The sequence below is a fragment of the Peromyscus leucopus genome, chromosome 5, assembly GCF_004664715.2.
Source record: "Peromyscus leucopus breed LL Stock chromosome 5, UCI_PerLeu_2.1, whole genome shotgun sequence".
In the NCBI taxonomy this organism is placed as follows: Eukaryota; Metazoa; Chordata; class Mammalia; order Rodentia; family Cricetidae; genus Peromyscus; species Peromyscus leucopus.
This window is the reverse complement of record NC_051067.1, coordinates 112,910,795-112,933,596: the sequence shown is the minus strand read 5'-3', so window position 1 is coordinate 112,933,596 and position 22,802 is coordinate 112,910,795. Positions and strand designations below refer to the sequence as shown.

At 49.6% G+C, this 22,802-nt stretch overlaps 1 protein-coding gene across 1 annotated transcript in view; it reads right to left on the bottom strand.

The window, feature by feature from the left end:
* LOC119088084 (uncharacterized PE-PGRS family protein PE_PGRS54-like) overlaps positions 1 to 22,562 on the bottom strand; it is a 37,491-nt gene extending 14,929 nt beyond the window's left edge. Inside the window, exon 1 of the mRNA XM_037206276.1 lies at positions 22,263 to 22,562. Within this exon, the coding sequence (XP_037062171.1) occupies positions 22,263 to 22,547 (285 nt within the window). The 5' untranslated portion in view covers positions 22,548 to 22,562. The remainder of the gene's footprint in view (positions 1 to 22,262) is intronic.
* Positions 22,563 to 22,802: the final 240 nt, after the last annotated feature.

The following is a 22,802-nucleotide window of genomic DNA, read 5'->3' as shown; positions in this document are numbered from 1 at the left end:
AGGGCTCAGGAGGTGGAGGTAAGAAGTGACAAAGTAAGACGCTTTAGATCCAGACAGATACAGAGAGAACGAATCTGACCACGCTCTAACATCCACGCTGGGAGAGAAGGGGTCAAATCGAGCAGGGCAGCTTGTTTCTTGGCTGTTCTCCAGCCCACGCACCCACAGGTCAGGAACCAGATGGCTACAGGGTTTCCACACCACAACATTTCTCAGCAGGAACATGCTGTCAAGGAAGGAAGAGCCAGTTGTAAGGGCCACAAGGCAACTGTTCTCCTAAAACAGCCCAATCCAGCCAGGATGATTAATAAAAAAAATGGTGGATGAGGCAGGAAGATCTCTTCCTGGTTTTCAGCCCTTCACTATCAACACTAAAGGATTCCTAAATCACAAGGTGTGGTGGTGAATGCAGAGGCAGAGGCATGTAGATCTCCGTGAGTTGAAGGCCAGCCTGGTCTATATAGAGTTCCAGGGTTCAGGACAGCTAGGGCTACACAGAGAAACCCTGTCCTGAAAAAACAAAACAAACAACAACAAAAAAGAATTTCTAAATCTTTGTTTGTTTTGTGTGGGTGTTTTTTTTTTCTTTTTTCTTTTTCTTTCTTTTGAGACAGGATTTCTCTGTGTAACAGTTCTGCCTGCCCTGAATTCGATTTGTAGATCAAGCTAACCTCGAACTCATAGAGATCTACCTGCCTCTGTATCTTGAGTGCTGGGATTAAAGGTGTGTACCACCACTGCTCAGCTTGGGTGGTTTTTAAAAAAAAGCTATTTATTTATTTATTTATTTATTTATTTATTTATTTATTTTTTTTTTTTTTTGTGTGTGTGTGTGTGTGTGTGTGTGTGAATGAGAGTGAGAGAAGGAGAGTACCTGAGGAGGCCAGAGGAGGGCGTCATATCCCTGGACCTGCAGTTATGGGTGGTTGTTAAGTTGACATCCTAACTCTCTCCGGCTCCTGGTTTGTTTTTTTGGAGCAGAGTCTTATATAGCCCAGGCTGGCCTCTAACTCACTAGGTAGCTGAAGATGGTCTTGAACTCCTGGTCCTCCTGCCTCTGTCTCTCAAGCACTAGTATTACAGGAGTGTGCTACCGGCGAGTACTGGAAAAGGTTCAGGCCCGCCTGACCCTAGCCAGGGCTGATGGCAAAGTGCTGGACTCAGGTCCACACAACCCCAGCCAATACGTATGTAGGCAGGAGAATCTATGTTCCTGAAATGCTCCAGGACACTTTCTACAGCTCAAAAATCTAGCCAGCCTTCAGCCCAGACCTTAAGTTGAAGTATTCAACATATAAAGTCAACGGACATTCTCTATAGAATACAAAACCAGAAAATCAACCCAAAGGTCAACGCTGTTAGCCTGTAAGCCACAGGCTCAGGAAGCCAGATGGAATGCTTGCTTCACTGGAAAGCAAGCTACAAGGCAGGGTCTGGATGGATGCTTGACTCAACTGGATCCCGGGCTCCTATGGGACAGGCTTGGTCTAAAGTCATGGTACCCTGACTACTAAAAGCCCTCCTGGGACACCAGTCCCCGAAAGCCTCCCGGTGCACTAGCCTCAGCCCAGTGGCCAAAGGCCAAGAGCAGCCTAGCTAGTTCCAGGGCCACACTTTAGAGATGAAGGCAAGACAGGTGAAAGCATCCCAGCACTCAGCATTACAGGAGGCTTAACAAGAGTTCAAAGCCAGTTTGGACTACAGAGCCAATGCCAGGCCAACAAGGGCTACCAAGACAGACAACAAAAACAAACAAACAAAACAACAGGTGAGAGCTGGGTTCTCTGTCATCAGGCCCAGTAATGTGCCACGCCCCCACTGGGTTAGTATGGCTTCTATAGGGCACCTTCCAGATCCATGGCTCAGTCCATGCCATTCAGGAGGAATGTCCTAGGTGGGATATGCTGCATCTGAGATGAGGTAGCATCAGATGATAGTCCAAACCCAGCATGGAATCCCAGGACTTGGAAGTCAGAGGAAGGCGGTCAGGAGTTTACAATAGTACTCAGCTATACAGCTAGTTTGAGGTCAGCCTGGGTTACATGATACTCTGTCTCCAAATGCCAATAAAGGGACCAGCAAGATGACCCTGTGGGTAAAAGTGCATGCAATGAAAGCCTGCAGTGAAGGTTTGCAGTGAAAGCCTGCAGTGAGTGGAAGCCTGCAGTGAGTGAAAGCCTGCAGTGAGTGGAAGCCTGCAGTGAATGAAAGCCTGCAGTGAGTGGAAGCCTGCAGTGAGTGAAAGCCTGCAGTGAGTGGAAGCCTGCAGTGAATGAAAGCCTGCAGTGAAGGTTTGCAGTGAAAGCCCGCAGTGAGTGGAAGCCTGCAGTGAATGAAAGCCTGCAGTGAGTGGAAGCCTGCAGTGAGTGGAAGCCTGCAGTGAGTGGAAGCCTGCAGTGAGTGGAAGCCTGCAGTGAGTGGAAGCCTGCAGTGAGTGAAAGCCTGCAGTGAGTGGAAGCTGCAGTGAATGAAAGCCTGCAGTGAGTGGAAGCCTGCAGTGAGTGGAAGCTGCAGTGAGTGGAAGCCTGCAGTGAGTGAAAGCCTGCAGTGAGTGGAAGCCTGCAGTGAGTGGAAGCCTGCAGTGAGTGGAAGCCTGCAGTGAATGAAAGCCTGCAGTGTAAACCTGCAGTGAAGGCCTGCAGTGAAAGCCTGCAGTGTAAATCTGCAGTGAAGGCCTGCAGTGTAAACCTGCAGTGAAAGCCTGCAGTGAAGGCCTGCAGTGTAAACCTGCAGCGAAAGCCTGCCAACCTGAGTTCAAGCTTCAGAACTGACATAAAGGTGGGAGGAGAGAACTGACTCCACAAAGTTGTGTCACACACACACACACACACACACACACACACGACAAATTACAATTTTCTTTCAAACCAATAAAAATAGTAAATATTCTTTATGGCTTATCATCAGTAAATGCTTGGTTTGTATACCTATTTTATATGCCTATATAAATATCCATAAAAATGTATCAGTGAAACAGGATCATGAGTAGAATGATTTAAGAAGACCTAGTCTGGGGCTTGGAGAGATGGTTCTGGGGTTAAGAGCACTTACTGCTCTTGCAGAGGGCTCAAGTTAGGTTCCCAGCACCCACACAGCTCACAACCTTCTGTAACTCCAGTTCCAGAGCAGTCAATCTCCTTTTCTGACTTCCTTGAGCACTGCATGCACAGGGTGCACTTACATGCACGCAGACAAAACATCCATACACGTAAAATAAAGAACATCTTCAAGCAGCAGCAAGAGGAAGAGGAAGAGGAAGCAGCAAAAACAGCCGCAGCAGCCCTACCTAAGTGGTGGCCCACGCCTTCCATCCCAGCAGAGGTGGGTAGATCTCCAGGAGTTTGAAACCATTCAGGTCTATATAGCATGTTCCTGGCCACCCAGAGTTACAGGGGAAGGGAGGGGGAGGAGGAGAGGGAGGGGGAGGGGGAGAGGAGGCTCTACTCTGAAGGGCTCTCACACTAGCATCAAGATGAGGACAACAGCCTGCTCCGGACGATGTATCATTCATTCCTTTTTTTTTTTTTTTTCCCTGTTTTTTCGAGACAGGGTTTCTCTGTGTAGCTTTGTGCCTTTCCTAGAACTCACTCTGTAACCCAGGCTGGCCTCGAACTCACAGATCTGCCTGGCTCTGCCTCCCCAGTGCTGGGATTAAAGGCGTACGCCACCACTGCCCGGCCACCACATTCCTTTTTGACACAGATCTTGCTATATAGTCTGGGTGTCCTCAAATTTGTGATCCCCCTGCCTCAGACCTCCAACTGCTAGATTACAAATATGAACATCATACCCAACATTTAACCTCCCTTTTAAAATAATCAATCCTGCTTTGACATTTCCTGGAGGCAGAGCTCCTCTGGATTTTCTGTGACCCCATCTGAACGTTGGGCTTGTAGTGGGGGTACTGTATGCTCTGGGGCAGCAGCCTGGGCTCTGGAAACCTGTCCGGCTCTTGGGCCCCATCCAATCGAAGGCAGGGAACAGTGCGGCAGGCTGGAAATTTCGCTCTGTGGTCAGCCTAATATCTACCTCCTTCATCAAGAACATATGACTTCAAAGTACTTTTCCCCCTAAATCTAAAAAAAAAAAAAAAAAAATCCTTCTGCTAACCCAACCAAGCCAACTTCTTATCAGTTTCTATTCTTGTGGCCCAGTGGGAGGAAGGAACCAGGTGGGGAGATGTCTGCCGTTCCTGCCAAGATCAGATGCTGAAGAACCACCAACCCTTTGGTTTGGCAGCTTGTGGGTTCATCCAGGGCTTGAGCCCTGTGTCAAGAGTAGGTAAAGTGAAGGTTTACTCAGAATAAGACACACCGCCAAAAGGAACAGCCATGTAAATGCCAACCCTCTGGCAGACCAAGGAAGGAAGGAAGCACCCACCCCCCCACACACACAAGCCAATGAGCCCTGGGTAGATCGGAGGCGGTAGGGCAGAGGCAATGGTTAGTGGTGGTCCGGGTGACTGAGGGTGTCTAGACAGACTGGCGCTAGACCAGAGGGTGAAGCCGACAGCCACACCAGGGTACGCTGTCTCCAGGCAGTGGCAAATCAGTCCAGGGCCCCAACTCTTGGCACAAAGTGGTAACCTGCACTCTGTGGGCCAGGCTGCCGTATTCTCTGAATACCCCATCTCTAGCGTTCTTTTGTGCTCCTTTTATATTTAGTAATGACTTTTGAAAAGGTCAGCCAGTGGTAGCTATGCTAATAGAAACCTGAAGATGTCTGCTGCATCCAGGCTAGGACCAGAAGACTTAAGGAAAGCAATCCAACCCGCCCTCCACACACATCTGCCTGGGAGCAGAGGCAGAAACAAGCACAGTGGACAGAATGAAGGAGACAGGAGTCGGGCTCTTGCTAGGTCACTGTGTCCTCTTTCCAGCAGAGATCTTCAAACTTTTGGTTACGTAGGATGTGGTAGCATATGCCTGTAATCTCCATGCCTTAGGGCGGCGGTTCTCCACCTTCCTAATGCTGCGACCCTTTATTTAATACAGTTCCTCATGTTGTGGTGACCCCCAACCATAAAATTATTTCGTTGCTACTTCATAACCACAATTTTGTTACTGTTACGAATCATAATATAAATATGTCTGATATGCAGGATATCTGATATGTGACCCCTGTGAAAGGGTCATTCGACCACCCAAAGAGGCTGAGACCCACAGGTTGAGAACCACTGCCATAGAGAGGTCACTGAAAATCCAAGACCAGTGTGGTCTACGCAGCAAGTTCTAGACCAGCAGGGGCTACCGAGCACAATCCTGCTTAGAAAAAGAGCCAGAGATGGACACTCAGAGCAAGAGCGAATAAGCAAGAGAACACAGACTTTCCCTTCTGGATCCAGGGGCAGCCTGGGCCATCTGGTACCTCTAGTACCAACCCTGCAAGTGGCTCTGTGAAGCGCCTCCGCCCCGTGCCCAGCTTTTCCATATTAGTTCATCCCCAGGAGTTGGGGCGGGGCAGAGGCCCGGTTCACACTGCTTTCACTTCTCTCCAACTCTGACAGCCTTCCTCTTCACGGAGGAGCTGATGATATGACCTGCTCAAGAAGGCTCCTGGGTTGCTAGGTTATCACTTTCCCACTTCTGGAGAGCGGCAACATCGGCTGCGATGAGCAGGCACAAAGGGGAACTTCTTTCCTGGCTTCTGACCCTCACCTCCGGGGGAGAAAACTCAGGTTTGGGGAAGAAAGGGGCCTTCCCTGTCTCCACTGCCTGTCCTCAAGGGTGACTCATGTTCCTGATCTATCCTAAATTCTGAGCTCCTTGCCAAAATGACATGCATAACGGCAGGCATTAGTGCTGTCAGCTGGGGCGGATTGGGGACACAGGCCTCAGTCCATTTTTACGATGGCTCCCAGGAAACAGACTTTAATCATCTAGACTATGACAGAGATTTCCAACATTACGGTGCCATCAGAGACGCCAGGTATAGGTGACCTGGGAGCTGTTCAGAGTGGGGTCCAGGTGTGCTTTTGAGCTGCTTGCCTTCCCTTATTAAGGCTGGAGTGTCATCACCCCAGTATGAGCCTGAGAACTGACTCATGTGTGAGCTTGCCAGAGGGTGACAGTGGGTGTCCTCCTCTCTGCCTTATATTTTGAAATAGGGTCTCTTTACTGACCCTATCATTTACCATCTTCTTACTGGCAAGACTGGGAGCCGGCAAGCTCCAAGGACCCACCTCATCACACATTCACACACACACACACACACACACACGCACACGCACACGCACACACACACACACACACACACCACAACACACACACACACTAAAGTTATAGGTGGTGCAACTATTCCCGGCTTTAAAAACAAAAACAAAAGCCTGGGTCCTGGATCCGACCTCAGGTCCTCAAGCTTGCAAGGCAAGCAGGCACTTGACCGACTGGGCCGCCTCCCTAGTCCAGAACTGACATTTTACAGCCAACATCAGAAACAAAAAACCTAGCAGAGGGTGATGGCACACACCTACAATCCCTGCTCTCCTTGCACAGAAGGATCAGGAGTTCCAGGCCATGCTCAGCTACGTAATTTGAAACTAATCTAAGGTACATAAGACCCCATCTCAAAAAAGAAAAAGGAACCTTCATTCTAGGACTGCCTTTGCTACATAGCTGTGTATCTTTGGGCAAATCACACTTTCTGACTTGGCCTCAGGTCTTCCATCTGTGTAGTGAGCTTGACAACGCCTGCCCTCCCTCTGCTAATCCCACCAGCTCCTGGCATAGATTAAATGTCATGGCTGTGAACTTCAGCCCCACAGAGAAGAAGGACGCACAGACAGCAGGAGACTCTGCATTGAAGCCTAAGGAGACAAGGGGATTGAGCCAGGCCCAGGCACCGGGCACCGGGCACAAAACTAGAGGGGCATTTAGAATATGCCTGTCATTCTGGGCTGGCAAACAGTGAAGGAGGCAAGAACTGGCTGCCAGCAATTATCTGAAGAGGAGGAAAGATTCATGACAGGGAAATGGGTATAATGAAAGAGGAATTCAGACAACACTCAGAAAAGCCTACCTCGCTGCCTGAGAATCCAGGAGCTGGTAAGAACTTCCGGGAGCTCCCGGGTCCTCCAGCACTTGGTTAGTATAAAATTTCATATCCTCAAATAGACCAAAGGCCTTCTCTTCCTGAACCAGAGGCCCAGGCCCAGTAGCCCATCCAAGATTGAACTCAAGGTCTCCTCTTGCCAAACCCAAAGCTCAAAACCCAGAGAACACTGCTGAGATCTCAGGCAAGCCAGTTCAAAGATCTTTACTCTCAAAACTGGAGGTGATAAATAACCAAGCCTCAAAGAGTGCTAATTTTGTCTTTCTGCTCAAATATATCCCACTGTCTTGGACGTTGTATCTCAAAGAAGTCACAGGGGCACAAGAGTCCCCACTAGGAAATCCCCAGCAATCTAGAAGGTATAACACCCTGACAGGCCGTGTGATAATCACTACAGAGGCAGGGGAGATAAGCTCAGAATAGAATGCAAACAGAGCTGGGACAAATGCTATTTACTGGGACCTGGTCAAAGCCACCATCAGCAAGTGTCCCCATTTCAGATACATCCCTTTGTAACACCAGCCGCCATGGAGATTGTCCTGGGCCTCAGGAAGGAGGAGCCATTTGCTATGACATGTCTGTGTGGGCTTTTTATCCTGTAGTACATGGGAAGAATGAATTGTGAATGAGCATCAGGGACAGGGAAGTGATTCCTCCCTAAAAACTGCCCCTGCCTACTAGAGCCCATCCTGGCTGGCCTTAAACTCCTGATCCTCCTGCCCTCACCTACCAAGTGCTCAGATTTCAAGAGTGTGCTGCCATGCCCTGTTAATGTTTGGTTATTTTGAGACAGGGTCTTTCTATAGAGCTGAGGTCGATCTGAGCTCCTATGTAGCCTAGGCTGGCCTTGAATGAATGATCTTCTAGCCTTCACCTTCTGATTTCTGGAATTATTAGGCATGTGTCCTTGCTAGCATTCAATCTTTATGAGGTAAATTGATAAAAGGTAGTAAGCACTATGGATTTACCTATAGTGGTTACTGATATAAAAATCAGGTCACAGAGCTATCATCAGGTTTCCACGTACCTAAAAGCACACCAGATGCTGCTTCAATACGCAACGTCCTCATAATGAGCAATACACAATTTTCCTTTAGAGACTCATCTCTCTTCAAATTACTATCTCTGTGTCATGCAACCCAGGCCCAGCTAATGGGAGCACCAAATGCATTCGGCCGAGTCCTTACCTCGGCCAGGACTGAGCATGAGTCCCAGTTTAGGGTTCTCTATAGCAATCCCAGGAAGGGTGCTGGGAGCATGGAGCCAATCACAAGGTCCGTAAAGCAATAGCTGCCCTTTAGTCACAGGGCACTTTGAAGTGGATTTTCTCTTCTTTTCTTCTTGAGACAGTCTCCTGGTATCCCAGGTTGAACTCAAACTGATCATGTGACTAAAGATGGCCTTGAACTCCCGATCTCCTGCCTCACCTCCCAAGTGCTGGGATTACGGGTGTGTGCTATCACACCAGTGTAAGTGAGGTAGAGTTTTTGTTTGTTTGAGACAAGGCCTCTCTATTATGTAATTATGTAGCTCTGGCTATCTTGGAACTCACTCTGTAGACCAGGCTGGCATGGAACTCACAGGGATCTGCCTGCCTCTGCCTCCCGAGTGCTGGGATTAAAGGTGTGTGCCACCATCCCTAGCATGGTAGATTTTTTTTTATAACTGAAGAAGTCCAACTGATGCCCTCTCAGACACATGTACAATCATTTTCAATTTATTAAACAATTTTAGAAGGCCCCTTATTGTATCACTTGCTATCTTACCTAGAAAGAGTGTCTGGAACTCTCAAGTACTTAAATACCATCTCCTTGATGGGTCAGGCCAGCTCAGAGGCCCATGAGAGCAGCAGTGGTCTGGGAGCTGATGTTCTGGGATTCTTGGTAGGAGCTTGGTTCTGGCCTGGACCACAGTCTTTTTCCAGACAGGGCACTCCTCAAACCTGCACCCTCAAAGGAGCCTTTGGTGTGGGGGACTCCAGGGAGGCCTGGGGTCAGCAATGCCCGCCGCCAGAATCCCCCAGTCACAGGGGAAACTCAACAGGAAAAGATGTGCTTGTTCGTGTTCCCTGCCCCCTCCTGGGGACTAAATCCAGATGTGCCTTTCTTCTAGAAGTTGAACCCAGGACCCTGAGCATATAAGGCAGGGGCTTTATCACTTGGGTCACATCCCCAGTATCCACGCCTTTTGATATCTGGTCATACCATACCCCAAACCAGATGATACTGTCAAAGACAACAGAATATGACTCTGGCTGGCTGGGAATGGAGCTCACTGGTAGAACGTTTGCCTACTATGCATAAGGCCCTGGGTTCAAGCTCTGGCACCAAAAGAAAAATAAAGAATATGATTCTAGATAAGGTCTATAATGCGGAGGGGTGTCCTTTCCAAAACTACATCTCAACCAGTAAGAGTCATCTCTGGCTTTTCAAATAGTGCTAGACAGTGCACCAAATGCCTGGGCCATCCGTCCTATTAACTCCCGGATATTGCCTCTTTTTGTTGTTTGTTTTTTGAGACAGGGTTTCACCGTGTAACTCTCACTGGCCTGAAATTCACTAGGACTAGGCTAGCCTCGAACCCAGAGCCTCCAGCCTCTGACTCCTGAGTGCTGAGATTAAGTACATCCACCACTGTGTCTGACTGGATATTGCCTTTTAAGTGATATATTTAGTACCTTATTTAGTACCCCCAAAGTACCTTATTTAGTCTCAGGCTGATCAAACAAACTCACACATGATCGAGGCCCCTCACATCCAGCCCTTTTTCTGTTCTGTATTCCTGGTTTCTGGAAACGGGATTCTATCATCCATCTAGCCTGAAATGTGGAGTCACCTGTGACATTCCTTGCCTTCCTTAGCCAATCTAAAGTCCAATTGATTTTACAATCTAAATCTCTCCCTAATCTTTCAATTTCACTCCACATCTATAGCTGTCCACTCTATCCAAAGAACTGTCATTCTTCACTACTAAAGCCCCAGATCTATGAAAGTGACCCCCTCAAACAACGTCATCGCCACAGGGAAGCTCAAGGAACTTCCACAAATGTAAACCCACCCCTCCCTCACCCAGAAACAGCCACACCTCCTAAGGCTCTGGAGCAAAGGAGGAACTCCCCAAATGTCTGCCTCTCATCAGGTCTGTCTGGCTGAGCAGCAGACACCTTAAAACCAAAAAGAGACCTGTAACCCCAGAACGTGAGAGGCAGAAGACAGAAGCACCGTAAGTCCAAGCCAACCTTGTCCATTAGAGAGCTCCAGGAGAGCCATGGAATGAGCCCTTGTACCACAAAACCAAACCAAAATAGATGGCTGATGGGGTAAAGGCACTTACTGCTCAAGCCTGACACCCCTGAATTCTATCCCTGGAACTCACGTAAAGATGGAAGGGGAGAGCCGGGCGGTGGTGGCGCATGCCTTTCATCCCAGCACTTGGGAGGCCTGAGGCAGCTTGGTCTACAGAGTGAGATCCAGGAAAAGTGCAAAGCTACACAGAGAAACCCTGTCTCGAAAAACAAAACAAAACAAAACAAAAGATGGAAAGGGAGAACCAAATCCACAAAGCTGCCCTCTGACTTTCACATTAAAGCTGTGGCACAGGCCGGCCTCCATCCTCATCCTACCTACACCATCACAATAACAAATCGAGTTAAAACAAAACAAGCACCAAAGGACGGAAAATCAACCGGGTAGGTGAGGGAATTGCTGCTCAGGCTGGAGGCCCTGACCCCTCTCCTAGGGAGGCTTCAAACTTCTAGGTCAACCTCAGGATTGACTGGGTCTCACTATGATGACTCCACAGTGCAGACCTCATCTGACCCCAGATGGAGGAAGCTAGCAGGCAGGCAGGCAGGGGAAACCCAGCTGGGCGGAAGCCAGAGGCTCTGTATTTCAGAAGAGCCAATGGAGCACACAATAGACTGTCGGGGACCGCTGGGCTGCCCAGGGCAGACAGCTGTCTGCGTGTAAAAACCAAGGATCTGTCTCTTCATACTGTCTTATCATATTGACTCTTAGCAAGCCTGCCAAGCGGCAGAGAACAAGCCCTCCCACACTTTCAGGCAGGCACAATCCTCTGTGACCAGCCCAGCCCAGCCTTGCCTCAGCTGGAAAGCTGCCTCCCCCTCCTCGGCAGGGTGGGGCATGGAGGCCCTGTCTGGCCAGATCCTGTAGTTCTCTGCCCCACCTCTTCAGATAATGAGAAATCAATCTTATGCTGTGCTTCCCTAACTTTTTGTGTTCAGGCTTTGCATCTGTCTTCGTAGTCTTCCTCTCACACCTGCCTCCTCTACTGAGACCCTACCAGTGCCCATGCCAGGCAGGTTCTCAGATCCTAGCAGACATTCTGCCTGGTGTGATCCATCTGCCATCCCACCTCCCACCTGGGCTTAAGGGAAACCTGGCTAGAGAAGACCCGAATGTAAAGAGGTGGTGGCACACGCCTTTAATCCCAGCAGGCAGAGGCAGTCAGTTCAAGGCCAGTGTGGTCTACTGAGTGAGTTCCAGGACAGTCAGGGTTACACAGAGAAACCCTGTGTGTGTGTGTGTGTGTGGGGGGGATAGAACAGAGAACTTGAAATGAAAAAAATATGAATCAGCTTCCAGGGCTTATGGATGGCCAGCCTAACAAGAGAGGATGATGGAGAGATGGCTCAGTAGTTAAGAGCACTGGCTGCTCTTCCAGAGGACCTGGGTTCAATTCCCAGCACCCACACGGCAGTTCACAACTGTCTATAAACTCCAAGATCTGACACCCTCATACAGACATACATGCAGGCAAAATACCAATATACATAAAATAACAATTAGAAAATTATTTTTAAAAAGAAGAGAGGGGTGTGAAGCGAGGCCTGACAAACCTTTCTGCCTGGACCCCAGCAGAGCTACACTAAAGATTGAGGAACTGGGCAGCAGCAACTCCCCTGGCTGCAGAAGTCTATGTTCCCCAGAGAAACCAGAACTGCCTGTTTGCTGCTAAATGCATCCACAAAGGCTAGGAGAAAGGTCACACCAACTTCCAGACGTCTAGACTGCACAGTGCATTCTGGGCTCCCACTCTACCCTCCTACTCAGAGTGTGGCACTCCTCTGTTGGGTTGACCAGATGGTCTGAGAGCGAACCCCTCAGCAGCCTTCTGAGTTCTTGATTCGAATGTGGATCTGAATCCCAGTGAGGAACAGTGGCTTGCCTTGGGTCACTCAGCACTGTAGATAATCAAGGGTATTTATAGTGTATGTGCACCCTACCAAACTCAGCCCTGCACTATGAAAGTAAAGTTCAGCTGCCCTAGAAACAAGTAGCTTCCTCTTTTCAAGAACCAGACAGTCCTATCCCAAATGTCTAGAGGATGCTCGGAGGCTGCCAGCAAAGGGATTGCAGCTGGCTCTTCTCCCCATCCTGCGTAAGACAAATGGCAGGGATCCACAGATCAGGGATAGATATGAGGGAGGCAAAGGCTGGCAGATCTCTGAGTTCGAGGCCAGCCTGGTCTACAGAGTGAACTCTAGGACAGCCAAGGATACACAGGAAAACCCTGTCTCAAAAAAACAAAAGGGGGGGGGGAGCTGAAGAGATGGTTCAGTGGTTAAGAGCACTGACTGCTCTTCCAGAGGACCAGAGTTCAAGTCCCAGCACCCACATGGCAGCTCACAACTGTGTGTAATTCCAGTTCCAGGGGACCCGATATCCATGGCAAAACACCAACATACATAAAAAATAAAAATAAAAATAAAAGAAGAAGAAGAGAATGTAGACAGCTGGGTATCCCCTATGTAAACCATGAGGTATCCCATTTGAGATTAAAACTCACATTCATCCTAGAAGTGTTCCGACTATGGCTTCATGGTCAAGTGTCTTGCCTCTGAGGAGCTGATGACATTGCTCATCAAACACCTACGACTCTGAACCTCAACATAAACTATTTATCTGCTCCTCATTTCACAGCAGGCCTGAGAAAATAGCTCCTCACCCTAGAACGGGGTCCACCATTCTTACCATCTTCGGTTTTCTGAGTCTAGACTTATCTCTGGGGCTGAAGAAATGGCTCAGCAATTAAGAGACATTGCTGCTCTTACAGAGGACTGGAATCTGGTTCCCAGCACCCACACTGGGCAGCTTCCAATCACCTGTAACTCCAGCCCCCAGGGATCTGATGGCCTCTTCTGGCTTCTGCAATCACCCACATACATGACACATGTACACACACACACACACACACACACACACACACACACGTAATAAAATAAATCTTTAGAATCATTTCCCCTGCCCTTGGCACCTAGGGTATTCCCGAGTGATGCTGAGGAACCAGCCAGAAGCTAAACAGATACAGGTCCATGGGAGCATCAATTTGCTAGGAACCAAATTCCAGTCCCCTGGAGCCCTCTGGGACAGGGAAGAACAGAGAAGGCCAACCACAGAAAATCCCAGGGCAAGCCAACCCCAGTGAGCCTTCCTTGCTTCCTAGAGAGCGAGAGCTGAAAGCAAAAGCCACTCCCAGGCCTTCCCCACCACATCCCCTGGTTGCTATCTGTTCTCCGCACAGCCCAGGACTCTGCACAGGCCCACAGAAACTTTAATTTCCTCCTGGTGTTTTAGCTCCAAGTCACCGTGTACTTCAAACGGCAAGGACTTTGTCTTTAACCGCGTACGGGTGGGAATGCGGGTCAGAGACAGGAGACTCAGCATTCTACTCCTCTACTTCTGTGGGGTTCTTTTTGAAAGCAAAGGAACCCTCTGGGAAAAGGCAGGAGGAATTAGCGTGGGGGAGGGGCGAACTAGTAGAGTGGGAGGAGCAAGGAGATCCCCGCCTCACCCCTTCAATTCTCTTCTTACCTGGATCACTCCCACAATCCTCCTCTTTTCTCCCCTCTTCCCTAGCAGCCTCGCCCATCCCATTCCCTTTCGCCACAGAAACAAAATAACCTGTTGATGTTTCCTGCCGGGAGCAGGTTCCCTCTGGACCAATTAGCTATTTGCGTTTGTTGCTGATTGTCTTCCTCTGAAGGCTGCTGACCTGCCAAGGCTGAGAGGCTGGGGCCTCTTCACAGGGCTAGGGCTCCAACCCCTGAAAGGAGGTAGAGCGGTGAGGGCTGCTCCTGGGGGTCCCAGGTTATGTCCCTTGAGCCCCACAATGCTGTGCCTTTTCATAAGCCTCTGGCCCCAGCTCTAACCACACAGAAAACGGTGGCCTTCGGCGGCTCTGTGGCATACCCTCGTTCTGACCCCAATCAGAACGGAAGGAAACAAAGAGGGAAAATGCGGCTGGACATGGTGGCACAGGAAGTAGACATGGGGGCGGGGCGGGGGTGGGGGGGCAAGAATTTGAAGCCAGTCTGGGTTACATAACATGTTCCAGGCTAGCCTGGACCAGATGAGACCCCAGTCTCCAAGAAAACAAAAAAAGGATGCCAGTGGATGCAGCTCACATACCAGGCCACAGAATCCAAGGCCTGCTGGGTCAAGAACAATGCCTCAGAGACAGAAGAGAGTAACTTCCAATTCCAGGCCTTCTCATGCCAATCCCCTGAAGGAAGAGGCAAGGCTGAGGACCATCTTAAGCTTTTCAACATCTTTTTCGTTTGTTTGCTTTTTTGAGACAAGATTTCTCTGTGTAAACCTGGCTGTTCTGGAACTCACTCTGTTGGACCAGGAGGATCTCGAACTCAGAGATCTGCCTGCCTCTGCCTCCCGAGTGCTAGGATTAAAGGTGTACACCACCATCACACAGCTGATTTTCAACATCTTATACAGGAACTATGTGTGCTACGTTTAATACTGGTATTTTACAAGTAAAAATTTAGTACCCATGGACTGGAGATATGACTCAGTGGTTAAGAACATCTGCTTTTACAGAGGACAAAAATTCCATCCCCAGAGCCCACATTAGATAGCTTAGAGCTGCCTGTGACTCCAGCTCCTGGAAGATCTGAAGCCTCTGACCTCTGGGGGCACGGCCACTCCCATGCTCAGACCCACATACAGGCACACAAACATACACATAATTAAAAACAATAACTCTTTAAATAATTGTAGCAACCATATCAAAATAAGCAATAATTACAACACCACCCCTACATTCCCCCCCCCTTTCCCCAACACCTCTCTCAATTCTGTATTAAAAGTCAGGAAAATATCACAGAGATCTGAATTGACGGAAACACACCACTTTGCTCCAGGAAGATAGCCTTCCGCTCTGGGAATCTACGGGAATAGTCTTCTCTGTGCCAGTTTGGTGGACCCTGTTCTTGCCCTCCTGCCCAGGGCTTAGCTAGAAATCCCAGGTGGCCAAAGCCCAGCTGTGCCCTAGAGCCCTAGATGAGATCTGTGATGGCAACATGAACGCTCGATTGACAATATGTTGCAATTACAATAATGATTTACAAATAAGCAACAAAAAGTACTTGAGAACGGCTGGTCGGGGACACAAGCAGCTGTCCCTGGTGAGTCCTGCATCTCTGAAGGAAAAGTCTGCATTCTTTTGAGATTGAGATTCTTTCCTTGGGAAGCACTTCTTGGAGATTTCGGCTCTCATAGTTAAGAAAGACTTATTAACAAGCATTCTGAGCAAAGAGAAGAAACCACAAGTTCCCAGAGAACCGGGCCAGGTCCTTCGATTACTAAGGACTTGGACATGTAGGAACATGGGGTAGAAAGGGAGCCTGATGGACAGGGAGGCTGGGGTACAGAAACTGAGAGAAGCCAAGGGGAAGGCTCAGGAGTGGAGCGAAGATCTGGTGCCGGCTGCAAAGCCCCGGCTGCTCTCAGTGACTATGGAGGACCTCTTGGGCTGGAGGCACCGAACCTCAGAGAGCTCGGGGACAGGAGTGAAAATACTGACAGAGGTGCCAGGTAGGCTGCTGGTAGCCACCGACAGCAAGGTAGGCCATATTATCTACTGGAAACCTTCCTTTTGGGTGGCCCCTTTCAGTTCAAGGAACCAACCCTCGTCTCTTAGGCATCAAAATGCCAAACTCCAGAGAATCAAGTATTTTTCCAGAAGATGATACTGACTTCTCAAAACCTCTTCTGGGCTTCTCTTTTCCATTTCTCCTGCCAAGTCCCAGCCTTCATTACATCTTACTCTGGCCCTATCTAGTTTTCGGTAACATCCCTCCGCTCACTGTCCCCTGATGACCCTGCTGTACCAGGTTGCCTACCAGTCTACCCTTGGCTGGCTCAGAAACCTGTCACACTGACCCCTTTGCCACCTGCCAACTCCTCCTTGCCTAGTGCTTTTTGGGTCAGTCTCTCATGGTATCTACAGGGTCCATTTCCTCATTCTCTAAGGAGAGTCTGGAAGGACTACCTGTCATGCTACCTACCAGTCCTGCCCTCAACACTGGGAGGCATACGGCCCAAGCTGGGAGAGGAATCTGGGCACAGCCCAGATTTATCTTGGGAGACCAAGACCATGGTACTCTCATGAGGCTAGCATCTGGTTCCTGTTATGCCCCCCTGGAACCCTGAAGGGGATGTGAGCCCCTCATTTTCATCTCAGCCTTCCAGGAGAGCCCTTTCTCATCCAAGAAACACTTCGAAGTGAAGGTCTTACTGGTCTCTCCTTTCTTCTCATCTCTGGCCCCTCATTCTCCATTCAAACAAAGCCAAAGAAACTATGTTTCCTTTCCCCCAAAGCATATTATAGAGACCAGAACCCCTAAAAATGAACAACGGCAACAAATTAAGACTATAATGTGCGGGGGTGGTGGGCAAGCTTTATCAGCATGGAGCAGGCAGATCTCTGTGGTCAAGCAGCTTGGCTACATGACCAAAAGTGCAAGCTACACAGAGAAACCCTGTCTCGAAAAACCAAATAAAAAAAAGAAAAAAAAGACCTATAATGTCACTCTCACCCCCCCACCCACACCCCACAACCCCCAGTCCCTGGCCTCCCTTGTCTGACAGCCACATATCCATCAAAGAAAGCACTCTGCCCTACATCTGAAAAGGAGGGATGCTGCTACCACAGGCTAAGCAGCAGCTGACAGGCATCAGGGCGGCCTTTTCAGGTCCCATTGATTTCTGCACAGCTCCCTAAGCTTCCTCATCCCAAGCATAAAAATGGACAGTTCCCCTGGGTCTTCAATCTGAAGGTCTCACGGCATGTAAAACTGTGATTAATTAATTTAAAAAAAAATGTTATACTTTTCACCTGTTAATTTTTTTTGTTTTGATTTCTTCAGATAGGGTCTTGCTATATAGCCCAGATTAACCTTGAACTCATGACTCTCCTATTTCAGGTTCCCGAATCCTGGGATTGCAAATATACGCCACCACACCTGCTTTTTGTTTTTATGACTTCATCTATATGTATGATGTGTGTGTATGTGTCGGTGTGTGTGCAGAGTGTTCACCTCTTTGAGGCAGGTCTCTTATTGGCCTGGAGCTCACCAATTAGACTGGACTGGCTGGCCAGCAAGCCCCAGGAATCCTCCTGCCTCTGCATCTCCCGCACTGGGATTACAAGTATGCACCACCATGCCGGACATTTTTTATTCTGGTGCTGGGAATTTAACTCAGGTCCTCATGTTTGGAAGGCAAGCTCTTTGCGAACCAAGATCTCTCCCCAGCCCTGGATGTTTTACTTCAAATTTCACATGTGAAATAATGACGACGATACCAACCTTGCAAAGCTGCTATGAGGACTCCACACTGTAGCAGGAATCTTAAAAAGTTCTTAGTAATAAAATCAAACCCAGAGCCAAGTATTGGGGTGAACTGGAAGATCAGAGAGACAGAACAAGCCACAGCTACCTCACCTCGCCGGATCCTCAGCTGGTCTTGTCTCCTCAGACTGGAGGCCTCTGAGTCCTCATCCAGAATGGGTCTCAGCTGAATTGCTACTCAAAAGCCTGAATGCTTAACCAGCCAAATGCTTCTTGTTTCTGGTCCTCACGTCTTATATATCTTTCTACCTTTTACCATCACTCCCTGGGATTAAAGGCGTGAGTCACCATGCTTGCACAGTGACTAGCTCTGCCTAGCTCTGCCTCCCAAGTGCTGGGATTAAAGGTGTGTGCTACCACCGCCCAGCTTCTGCGATGGCTTGCTATTATAGCTCTGACCCCCGGACAACTTTATTTATTAACATACAAATCACATTTTAGTACAAATAAAATATCACCATACCGTACAGCATGAGCACACATATTGCTGGGCTAGCAGTGAGCACTCAGCGAACCCATTCCGGGAGCTGTTAGAAGGACCACTTTAACAGATGGGCTGAAATGCTAGTCCTGGGGCTGCTATGTGACCCACACCTTGTCTTCCTGTCCCTCACTAACCCTACCTGGATCTATATCTGCCTGGATCTAGTTTTCCTATAAATTTGTATCTACCTCTCATCAGCCTGTAAACAGACAGAAAATATTTGCAAAACACTGCATGATTCCTCTAGCTTGTCTAAACTCCAGATTCCTGGGCATCCTGTCCAGTGTGCAGCCATAACAGGACTTCACCTGGCAGGCACCCCAATCGTCTCATTCTGGAAAACCTACACGGAACAGGCAAGAGTCTGTCTCAGTTGCTGCTTTATTGAACCCAGGCAGCTACCCTTGTCCAAAGTCCTGGTTCCTAAACATCCTGTTTGGTCATGAGGCCTTCTATCCAAGAACAATGGGGCTGTGGTCATGGTAGGACTGACAGCTCAGGCCCCATAAGTCAGGCCTCTCTCTAACCTAGCCAACCACGGGCAGCATGGGAGTGAAAGAAAAAGGCTCAAACGGCGCAGCTGCCAGAACAAGCCTCGGTGGGGAAACAAGGTGGATGAAAGTCCTTCCTAAGACTTTCCATCTGTTGGGATTGGCTGACCATGCAGCTGTCATGGCTCGATTCGGTGTCTTTCAAAATGTTAGACCCAAGGAGCTGAGGAGAGATACAAATTCAGATCAACCGAATCAAAAAAAACAAACAAACAAAAAAAAACACTCTGGCACCATGGCATAGGTAAAGGCATAGGGCCTCAACCAACTCTCCAGGTGATTTCAAGACCTGGAAAGTATGAAGAAGCCAGCCAGAAACCTTTCATCGTAAGCCTCCCTGCTTCGCCGGGCACTGTGGTACAAATCTATAATCCCAGCAGTCAGGAGATAGAGACAGGAGGATCACTGAAGGTTCCCCACCCTCCTGGACTACACAGTAGGTTCCAAGCCAGCCAGGGCTATGTAGCAGATGCCACTTCAAACATGAGAACAAAGGCAGGCAAGAAGCTCGGTGGATAAAGGCTCTTGCCACCAAGCCTGACCACCTGAGTTTGATTCACAGAACCCACATGGTGGAGGAAATGAACTAATTCCTGCAAGTTCTCCTCTGACGTCCACACGACACATATGAATGAACACACACACACACACACACACACACACACACACACACACACAAATTAATTACTTTTTCAAAGCAGCAACAACAAAACCTCTGCTTCGACTGAGCACCTACTAAAGTATTTCAGAAATAAAGATGCATTTAAAGAACCTCCACAAAATCAAGGACACAGCTCAGCATCAGAGCGCACGCCTGTAACCCCAGAACTCCTGATGCAGAGGCAGGAGAATCAGGAATTCAGGGCCATCTTCAGCACACATCAAATCTGAAGACAGCCTAGACTCATGTAAGATCTTGTCTCAAAAGTGAAACAAAATGCAAATACACAAAACCACAACATGGCAAACAAAATACACTACAGAAAAACAAAGAAATCCATTTCCCACCCATCCCTATACCATCTCCTGTTACTAAAAAACAAAAGAACACAAGGGCTAGAGAGATGCCCGGAGGCTAAGAGCACTTGCTACTTTTGCACAGGACCAAATTTGGTTCCCGGAACCCACATCAGGTGTCTTACAACCACCTGAAATTCCAGTTCCAGGGCATCTGATGCCCCCTTCTGGCCTCTGAGGGCACCCACATACATACATACATACATACATATATATATATATATATAATATATATATATATATATATATATATATATATATATATAAATGACACGAATCTTTAAAATAAGAGCTCAAGCGAAGGAAGGAAGGAACCAGCTTGCCTTGCTTCCCTCCAACACTTTGAACCTTACTGTGTCAGACTCCTCAATCTGAAACAGCTTTCCAAAGAAAGATAATCCTCCCCCTGAGACCTGGCTTACGGTGAAAGCTAAGTTCTCACTCAAATGGGGCTACATCTAACGGTTTTGTTTCTTTTTAAAACCATATGTGGGGTATGCACATGATGTGTGAGTGCCATGGCTTGTGTGTGTAGGTCAAAGGTCAAGTTTATGGAATCAGTTCTCTTCTTCCAACTTATCTGAGCTCCAGGGATGAAACTCAGGTTGCCAGTCTTCTCTGGCAAGAACCTTTACCTGGAAGCCATCTCCCAGACCCCTCATTGTATAGCTAGGGTTGCCTTTAAATGGCAATCCTCTTGCCGTCCTGAACACTGGCATAACAGGTGGGTGTCACCCTGCCTGACTCCAGTGACCCTTAGGGGCTTCAAAACTAGTTCTATCTTTGGGGCTCTAAAAGTGCCTGTGGCCTATCAGCACGTCACAGAACTCCACAGTGGTCTCTGGGACATGAACACTTCCAATCGGCCCCCTGGGCAAGCTTGCCGAGTGTGCAGATGTAGACACAAACATTCACACAGACAGTTGGCCCCCTGGCCTCACCTCTCCATTCTCAAGTTACAAGGTTAAAAGCATCCTATTCACAGCCAAGGGGGAGGGAGCATGGGAGGGATCGTGTTGAAGCAGAGAACCATCTGGTTCAGATCAAGACTGCTCAGTCAGGACCCCCACAAACTTCGGAAGTATCCCCCTCCCTGCCTGATGGCTCACAGGTTCCCCCTCGCCCTTCCCCACGTTCTACTGGGAGACTGGAGATAGGGTGAAGAAAAGTGTGACCCGAAGGAAAATTCAGCTGAAGGAAGATGGCGAACGAACAGCCAAACAAACAAAAACCGAATTATACCTCCCTCCCTCTCTGCTTCAGATCAGATGCACCAGGACTAAACTTGAGTTCACCGCCTACAGGCACAGTGCCTTCCTCCACAAAGCTCAGAGCACATATCAGGCATCCCTCCCAGAAGGCGCAGCCCACTCCAAAGTTAACTGATTAGCTGAGGGGTATAGTGACCAGAGTTCTCCAATGCCACCATCTCCATGAAGGTAAACGGTCCCTTCCAACCCAGACTTCCGAGCCCACCAAGCGTGAGCAAGGGAAGGCCAACCAGTTTCTTCTAGACAAAGCCAAGCAGTTTCTAGACACTTGTCCACAAGTAGGAGTATGGGTTACTGGCTAGGAATAACTACTTCCCAGGGGCCCCAGGATGCCCTGAATCGTTCTCAGCGTAGAGACGGAAACAAGAGGCAAAATGGGAGAAGGATGCAGTTGGCAAGAGAGAAACAGAGAGGCTAACTTGAGCAAGCAGCAAAGGGACCGGAGATTCCTCTCCAGGCGGAGGGCTACGCAAAGGAGGGGGCAACAGAAGTAATGAAATAACTAAACGAGAGACTGGGTGTGAGCCCCAGAGAAGGGGCTGGGAAGTTTCATCCAGTCACAGGGGCCTGACCGGAGGAAGTAACGTGTCTTACAAGGCAAGGGATGGAAGGGACAGGAGGGGCAAGGGACAGGGCTCAGGCCAGAGTCCAGAGGGCGGGCACGCTGACCAAGTTTCTGGTTGGTTCATGCCTCAGTTTCTCCAAAGCAGGAAGGAGGTCAAGCTGTCAGGTCTTATTAGAGAGAACTAGGCCACAGAGCGTGGCTAGGGGTCAGCGCCAGGTGGCGGGGGAAGGCCGAAGGAGAGAGGAAAGAAGTGCGGGTGGTGCAGACAGCTTCTGACCAAGAGAAGTGGGGCAGGGGTTTCCGGATGGAGCAGGTTCTCAAGCTCCGGAGGCTGGAGGTACCCATACCTGGGGTGTGGAAGTGTGGACCAGGACAGGGTTCTCAAGGGCTGGGGCTGGGGGCTGCCAGCAAGGCGTGTCACAGGAGCGCCTGGAAGACTGGGAGCTGCGAGATAGGCAGGAGCTGAAGGCGGGGATCCTGATCGAGGCCAAGGCAATCAGACCCCCGCCCACACGGCGCCCAGACCCGGGGGAAGTTGCTGGGCTGGACCCGAAGGGTCTGGGCCTCGGAGCCAAACCCTCTGCCCGCAGAGGAGGGCTGGGGCAGCACGGGGCCCGGGGAGCCCCGCATCCCTCCCTCTCTCATCCCGCCCGCGCACCTCAGTCTGCGCTGGGCGCCGCGCGGGCCATGCCTGCCGCTCCTGCCGCCGCCTCCGCCCGTGCAGAAAGCTGCTGCCGCCGCCGCTGCCGCCGCCGCCGCCGCCTCCCGCGCCCGGACCCGTTAGCTTCAAGGCTCTCCAGATCGCCTGCCTTGGGCCAGTCCCGCCCTTGCCTGGCCCTGCCCTCCCGGAGCGCCGCGGCTGCAGCCTCAGCCCGGCCCCTCCCCCCACCCCTGCCCAGCAAAAGGGAAGGGTGGGGGAAGGGGGCGGGTGCCCCCTCCCCATTCACATCCTCCAGGGCTCTCCCCTCCCTCCTATCCCCCAACTCGTTCAGGCACGCTGGGATATGTAGTCCAGCGGGGCAGGATCGGCCAGCAGTGCTCCACATGGGGGGACTATCACTCCCAGAAAGCAATGCACTCCCATATCTGGGATCATGGTCTTTGTAGTTCTGCCTGGATTTAGGGGGTTAAGGCGTAGCACTAAGGGGCGTCTTCTTCTGTTTCCCAGCCACGCAGCTCCGGGCACCTGAAACCTGCG